General features: G+C 51.7%; 1 protein-coding gene across 1 annotated transcript; it reads left to right on the top strand.

The window, feature by feature from the left end:
• Positions 1-183: 183 nt before the first annotated feature.
• On the top strand, positions 184-5,703 carry EMH_0055110 (uncharacterized protein; the record flags this gene model as incomplete). The annotated part of the gene is made up of 7 exons (XM_038022446.1): positions 184-315; positions 543-610; positions 867-960; positions 1,350-1,446; positions 1,573-3,008; positions 3,925-4,859; positions 4,974-5,703. 7 exons carry the CDS (start codon positions 184-186, stop codon positions 5,701-5,703), a joined length of 3,492 nt encoding a protein of 1,163 aa, XP_037878300.1.
• Between the last annotated feature and the right edge of the window lie 2,003 nt (positions 5,704-7,706).

Genomic DNA, 7,706 nt, shown 5'->3' with positions numbered 1-7,706 from the left:
GGCAGACTTTCACCCCTCACCGTTTTGCATTTTTGCTGGTACTGTTGATGCTTTGACTTCAGAAAAACAGCAGAACGCCTCAGCGCTGCAGTGTACGAGCACCTAGGAGGGGCTTCATCGGTATTGCTCTTGCAGCAGGAGCCTCTCTTCCCAGTGTCAGCACTGCATAACGGGCAAGCGCAAATGCCGGATCATGTAAAGTTGCAGTATCATCAAGACATGCTGCGGCGGCAGCAGGAACGGCTGGCCTCCCCCTCCTCTCTATCTGCGCTTCTTCATTTAGGGAACAGCCTTGTAGCAGCAAACCTCAAGCAGGTGCCTTCGGCCTTCTGCTGGGTCAGTCCCTGATGGGCTACCTTGAGCAGCGACTTGCGTTTCCCGCATCCCCAGCAGTAGCCTGACATTGGAGCGCAAGTCGTTAGCTTCTGAGTACACACTGGCAGCGGGATAGATGTCAATGATAATGTAGTTGTAGGAGATGCACAGTCTAATAGGCAAATATGTTTTGCGAGCATCTGCATTGCGTGGTTCTCTTTCTGTAGGCCTTAGAGAGAGAGGTAGAGCTTCACTGGGCAGCGATGACGCCAACGGAAGTCTCGGCAACACTCAAGTAACCCGCGTCACCGCGTTTTCCTGCACGGCCTTGTGCCCCACACCGTATTTCTGTCTGATTTTGGTTTTCCTTGCTCTTCCCCTATCACTTGCACATCCTGTAAAGATGTTATGGATCCCGACGCTCAGTGCGCTGCACTATTCGTCGAAAACTCTGGACTCGTATATAAAATACCCTTCACGTCAAGGGTTTCTCTGTCTGAGTGGTGACCCTCTTGTGGAGCTCTTTCTCCTTGTTGTTTGATTCTCTGCAGTCTTCTAGCAAAGATGAAGCACCGGCCGACCTCCGCGCTGAACAAACTGGGGCTTGCTGTACAGCACAGTCTTCATCTTTATACACCGAACTTGGTAACGCTGCCGAACCTAGTCTGAGTCACTTCGTCACTTGCTGTGCCACTGATTACGGGTTCGCTCATGCTGTCCACAGACATCGCGACGCCTCATCTTCGTGATGTCTCTGGCGTAGCAGCTTGTCTATAACGCTTTGTATAGCTTGTTTTTCACTTTGCATTTTTGATACGCTTCATCTGATGGGTTTTTATCTGCTACACCGCCATGCATCCGTGTGCTTGCCAAGCTTGTGGTGCCGCTTACTGTGTCGGCCGGTGTTAGAGGTCCAGAAGGTGCATCGTTTTCTTTTTTGATCATAGTGAACCAGGTTTGCTGGACTCCCCGGCATTGCTGCTGCTGAGGGTTTGCGCTGGCGCTGCCATTGGTATTGTGCTTGTCCTTCACAGTTGTCAGGCTGCCTGTTGAGCTTTGACATTTTGCTTTACCGTCACCGTTCCCTTCTCTCATCCCTTTCAACTTTCTTGCTCAACAAACAAATCGCATGTAAGATCCATCGACTGCGTTTTTAAGGCAGCTATTGTAGTTGGCGGCTTCAGTGCAGCAGGTTCTGTTTGCTGCTGTTCCCAATAGCATTGTGCTTGATCCGAAGGTGTGCGATGTACGTTGCAGCGCCTCATCATCGCCAGAAACGTCAGGAACGCCGCCAACAGTACCCCCGCCCGTCACCCCGGTTTGTCAGCCAACTCTCTGCTGTATCCGCAACAATGCCGACGGCGGCGGCAAAAACTCCAGCCTTAACAGCGACAGAAGCATATATTGCTTCTCGTCAGCACAATCTCGGACAAATGCAGCACCAAAAAGAGCAGGAACCGTCACTAGGGTCAGAAGCAGAAGCACAAGCACGAAGGCCATTTAGTCTTAATGAGCTGCAACCCGTCGAGCGGCTCCCTCCTGATGCACACCTCCCCCCTCCACTTGCCTTCGATCGTCATACTCGCAAAGATGATATTGAAACGACACACCTGCTCGAACAAGTCGAGATGCCCAAGGATGCACTTGATCGTTTGGTTCCTAGTGATGGACTCTCGGGGAACAGTCGGTGTTTCAAGTCAGCAGACTCACCAGGAGTTTCAGGACTGACGGCAGCGCCACGCAGGTCGACAATTTCTCTGCAATCAAGGGCTGGGGCAGCTGCGGTAGCACTCACTGTTCGCGGCGCAGACATTCCGTGCAGTGTAGGCGTCAGCATAGATCCGTTTCTTGCTGCTGCTTTGCTGCAACACCTGTCCCATATACAGCATTACAAAGATCCGGAGCTGTTGTCTAGGCTACTTGCATCCGTTTCAGCGGCCACTGCGAACTATGGGCAGCAGCGCATGCAGCATCTCTTGGAGCCGGAGAGTGATAGTCGGCTACGTGGCAGCTGCCCTGTCCCTGTAACAGAAAATTCAGCAGGCTTTCCACTTGTAACTTGTGCCGAATCAGTACATCATGTGGCTGAGGCAGCGAACGAAGTGGCTGCAACTACTGTGGTAGCTTCCACTTCGGAAGTATCATTTTCTACGGTTGCGTCGGCAGGAGATCCAGCAGCGTTGACAGCTAATGAGGCTACAGTGAGGAGGCGCCGCGGCACGCCGATAGGCACCCATGAGCTGCACGAGAGCTGGGCAGAATTTGCTTCAGCCGCGATCACTGCAGCAGATGCCTTACTTCCGCGCTGGGGCAAAACCAGAAGAGCCAGCTTTTCAGGACCGGCGCCCGAAGCTTCTCGTAGACATGGCGGCGAAGACAATCGCACAGGGGGGGCAGAACTGCTCAATGAAACTGTATCGTCTAGGGGCAAATCGCAACCTTCCGGATCACACGGAGTCCCATCTGACCAAGACACGATAAGGAGGCTGAAGGAGCAAGGACTGCACAGGGCTTTGCAATTCGTAACTTTACCCTGGAGCACATTCGTGTCTCAATTCAGAAAAGCCATAGACCTTGGCACATCCAGAGAGAGGCCCCACACTCGCAACCGGCTCGCTCGAAAGAGACGCCGTACGGTAAACGGATTTGTGCCTGCAGGAGCAGAGGTTGCTCGAACAGTTACAAAGAGAGAGGTAAGCGCGACTGTTGAGTTTTTACTGACTGCATTCTCTGTGTGTCGCATTCCAACTTGGTGACGGCTTCTCCTTTATCCTTCTTAAACCGCGTCCCCATTAAATAAAAGTGCAACTGCATTTTCCTTCCCACTTAAAACTGTCGTTTCTCCTAAATGTATGGCTTTGTGAACCGACATCTGCCACCCACATTTGCCTCCAGCCTTCCCTCCCTTGCATCTCTGTTAACTACATAATGCATTCTCAAGTTTTACTCTTCAGCATTGCAGAAAATACAGTAGCGTTTCGCGTTTAGAGAAACACGTTTATGAATAGTATTTTCGGCTCGAAAAGAAGGGAAAGAGGGTACTTGATTCCTTCGTTGTGTGTGATAGGTACGCTTTGCACGCCTTTATCGCATTTGGGGTTCCAGAGGACCCCCTGGTCTGTGTCGGCTTCGGCGCCGCCATTTGCGTCGTCTTGCAATGAAGATGAGAGCTGCAGTCACCGTAACTCCAAGACCTTCAGCAGCAGAATCAACACCGTCGAGCGGCTGGCAACAGAGAGCGGGTGATCGAAGTAGGGCTGCTAGAGTATCACCTGGAACTGCAACACACTCCATCACTGCCGTACCCGTTTCGAGTGGAAGGAGAAGGAACATTGTATACGGAAAGGTAAGTGCTGCTACTGAAGTATCGTGTAGACTTTACCTTATATGTTGTCATTTCTGGGAAATTACTGTCATTCGCCCATCCTCTAAGCAGAAGGATAGAGGCATACCTTCAGTACTACCTAGCCTTTAGCTCAGGCAATGTTGTACATAAGCGAGCCTGATTCAAATTGTATGTGTATCAAAACAATGGATAATCAGGGTCGAATCTAGTGACGGGAAAACATATGTGACCATCTGGTGTTGATGTCTGCTGTCCTTTTTCAGTGCGCTGCTGATTCGATGCGACGCTGGGCTTGCTGTCGGCGGGCTTTTCTACAGCCATTCCAGCTGGTGTCTTTGTTCTCACGCCAATATCCGCCAAGCATTGGTGCGGAGGCTACGGCATCTGCAAGGACTGACTCTTCTGGAAATGCGCAGTTGCCGCCTCAGCCGCAGTTGCAACTCCCTTCGCATCAAATTTTCCCTTTTGGCATTTCATTTGCCGATACTGCTGGCACCCAGGCACTGCTGATGGACACTGGTCCGTTGCTTCCTCCCGTTTTGCCAAAGGATGCGCCTTCCTCTCTGAAGAAACAAGTCAAACAGCAGCACGACAAGAAGATGAAATGTGCACGCCAAGCGCAAGCTCTTTTGCAGCGGCATCAGCAGCGACTGCACTTGCCGGGGGGGATTGATTCTCCATCAGTTGGCGCATCTACTGCGACTGTAACGGCAGGAACAGCAAATCCACCAACAGTTCAAGCGATTGGTATAACGTCAACATCAGAGCAACCTCCAGCGTTTCAGTCAGTTCCAATGATTTGCCCAGGGGATTCAATTCAATCAGCTGCCACACCGAAGCCCGCACGGGCAAGAAAGGATGAACAGCACAGGAGTCGTCTGCTGCATGCCGCAGCTGGCGCTCTGTGTGCTGCAGCAAACATGAAGATATTAACTCTGAGAATCGCAAGACCTTTTGTGTTGCAGCTGCCCTTCCTGTGCGCAGAATCCTCATGCGTAGCAACAGGGACCAAGGCAGCAGCAAAAGACCTAAGTGCTTGCTGCGCCGCTGCAGCTGCCGCGTTGCAGACGCTTGGTTTGCGTTTAGACGAACCCGTGAACTATGCACATTCAGCTAGACGAAGGAATCCACGCCCGCCCACTCCGGACTTAGCGGTGATTCGGGTAGAACTTTTGATTTCTCTGGAGATGGCCTTCAGGTAAGGTTAGAAAGCCAATAAGCCTATCGACAGTATTTCGGCCCCTGCTGGTGTTGCTGGTGGCTGAGGCTTGTGTATAGCGCAGAACTTTGCAGTTTCGGTTTTCCTCTTCAGGAGTCCTCGTTTCGTTGCTCTCTGGCGGCAAGCGGCAACAGATGCAGCATCGCTTGACCATATTCTAACTCAGCATCGGGCAGAAGATAATCCGCAGAGGCGCCTCGCGCATCTGCTGCCCCAAGCAGCATACCTATATTCAGTTGTGTTCCAAGCGCTAGTCAATGATGTGCAAAGAGAATCCACACCTTCAAGGTCCATATATGCCTGGCAGCAGCAACAGCAGCAGAGTGCTTTGCAGTTTTGCAACCTATTAGCGAACAGTATTGCCACAATGATGGGCTGTGCTGCCATCGCTAATCATCTGCCCTCGTTAACTTTGATGTTGAATGCCTGCCGTTGCCTCTCTGCTGGGGTTATATCTGCACGTAGTGTCCCAAAACAGCAGCATTCGAAACAATCGTCGCTAACAATGCCATTGCAGCAGACGGAGAAGGAGATCATGCGAAAGCTAGAGCAAGCGCTAACGGACACTGATGCTAACACGGAAGACCTTCCATCAAAATATATCCGCTCATCACTGGTCGCACTTGTGCGGAGCCATCAGTCCACGCGGCGTTCTGCACCTCCTGCAACAGTTGAATCAGCAGCTGAAGCCGAAGCATCCTTCCACCCAGTTGTCTACGCCTTAGCAAGTAAATTACATCTGACGAGAAACACTATACACAGGTGGGTGGCGGAGGCTGCTGGGGCGGAGGAGCTTCGTTTGCAGCGGAATCAGCCGAGTTAATTCTATGCGCACGTGACCTTGCACGGTGCTTGTGGGAATAGCACGAGCTGCTTACACCAAAAGAAGCACCTATTTCTTCCACTGGGCTCCTTGCAGTTGGTTGGGCTTCTTTGGGTGTAACGCTGAGGATCCATCTGTTTGGTGCGCTGACGCATACTTTACGCATATTTCTGTATTCCCTGGACCATTTGGCCGAAGTGGCCATGCATTTTCGTATGCACCGCTTACAGAAAAGCGTGAACGAGAAATGCCAGGCAGCTCATCCCACGTCGCTCCGCGCGCTACGCAGCGTCAAGGCGCAAACTGGCTGCATTGTTGGACGAGCGACTAGCCTTGTCATTAGACTGTTTTTTGCGTTGAAGGGACGCCAGGCGGACAATGCAAGTTGCATCTCCCAGTCTGCGTTTCTGTCGAACTTGAGTGTTTCAGTCCTGGAGGGAGCTAGCCGAGGACTAAGTGCGCTGCTGCTTGGTCCAGGGGAAAACAAATGCATCTGCAAGGAGCAGCAAATCCACTGGTAGCAAGGCTTATAGTACATAGAGCAGGAGTACTTCCTACTGTTCTTTCAAGTAGTAAAATATTTGTAGAACAATTACCAAAAGTAATGGTATTTGTATGAAAACGGCGGCACAGGTCCTTGGGCATGCGGGAAGAGGGGGCGCCCCTCTTGGTTTGCAACACTTTCTATTGCAGATCACGTTGCAAGCCATCGTCGGGCTCCTTTGCGATACATGCACTAACGCCGTAAACAACTGTGGTACATTTAGATGGCTTACAGTAGACAGCATACATTCAAACACGCACGCACAGCAAGGTCTCACGAAGCAAGCAAGCTTTAGCTGGCCTCCCAAACAGCCGCCACGCGCCCTGGGCACACGGGCACAAGTGCGTGGGGCTGCTGGGGAGGAAAAGCGACCGGTCATGAGTTGCTGCGCTCCTTGTTCCAATTCCTACCGCAGGGCTACTACAAATGCAAGCTTCCCCGAGCCCGCTTTTCGGTGCACGCACTAACACTTGAACAGTAACTTGGACTTGAACAGTAACTTGTACGTCCGTCGGCAGCCAGCGACAAATTGGTTCAAACGTCAGGCTAGAATTGGCCCCCGCTTTCTGTGATAGCACGCTGAGGTATAGATATGGGCCCCCCATATAGAGTACAGAGCAACTGTCAACAAAATGTGCAAGGCCAAAATTTAAGGTGGGATGTGCAAAAGGCGGACGCATTCCTTTTGCTCTAAAGCAATTTTCCGCTAGACGGATGGAGATGTTGCATTTTTCTTAACGCAGGGATGCGGCCAGCGGCTGGTCGTGGCACCACCGGAGGGCAGCTCCTGATAAGTCAGCACTGTGTGGGAGGAGAGAAGGGCTGAAGTTTTGCACAGTGTTTTGTGGGGGAACATCTAAATGTTTTCTTTTTTCTGCATGGCACTTTCGGTACTAATCCCTGTTACGCATCAGGCCTCCCTGTTGAGGGGAATGGTATAGTTGCTGGCAACTGCTCCCACGAACCATACGGTAGTACGAACTGTGGCAAAAGTCTTCTATCATAGCTGCGGAGATCCCCCAAGGGCAGTAACCTCCCTTTCAGTCCCCAGACGTCCTGGGCGCAACGGTGCACACGCCTGAAGCTGGTGCGGAGAGGATGGAGAGGATGGTGCAAACCATGCGCTGCAATGGTCGCATGCTCTGTCCTTAGGCGCTGCACGTACCTCCCCTTGCATGCACGTCGGCTACGGGGCAAGTACGCCTTTATCAGCTGTATACATTGTTACTGTATCTAGCAATGGGGGTTTTGATTTGCTTGCATATGAGGTTGCGTACCAGCACGAGTATCAGCAAATGCAACTCATGACGCTGCCTGCTCTACTCCGGCACCAGGCCATCGGGCTGCAAGACCCAGGCTGCCTGAGGTTGGAGGGGAAGGTCAAGTGCTTTGAATCCTGTATGAAATACTCTTACCTTATTGTAGCTCTATAGGGTTATCGAATAAGATCGATCACTCC

Source organism: Eimeria mitis, genomic scaffold, assembly GCF_000499745.2.
Source record: "Eimeria mitis Houghton genomic scaffold, Emh_scaff2524, whole genome shotgun sequence".
Classification (NCBI taxonomy): domain Eukaryota; phylum Apicomplexa; class Conoidasida; order Eucoccidiorida; family Eimeriidae; genus Eimeria; species Eimeria mitis.
The sequence above is the reverse complement of the archived record's forward strand: the minus strand, read 5'-3'. Positions and strand labels throughout refer to the sequence as shown.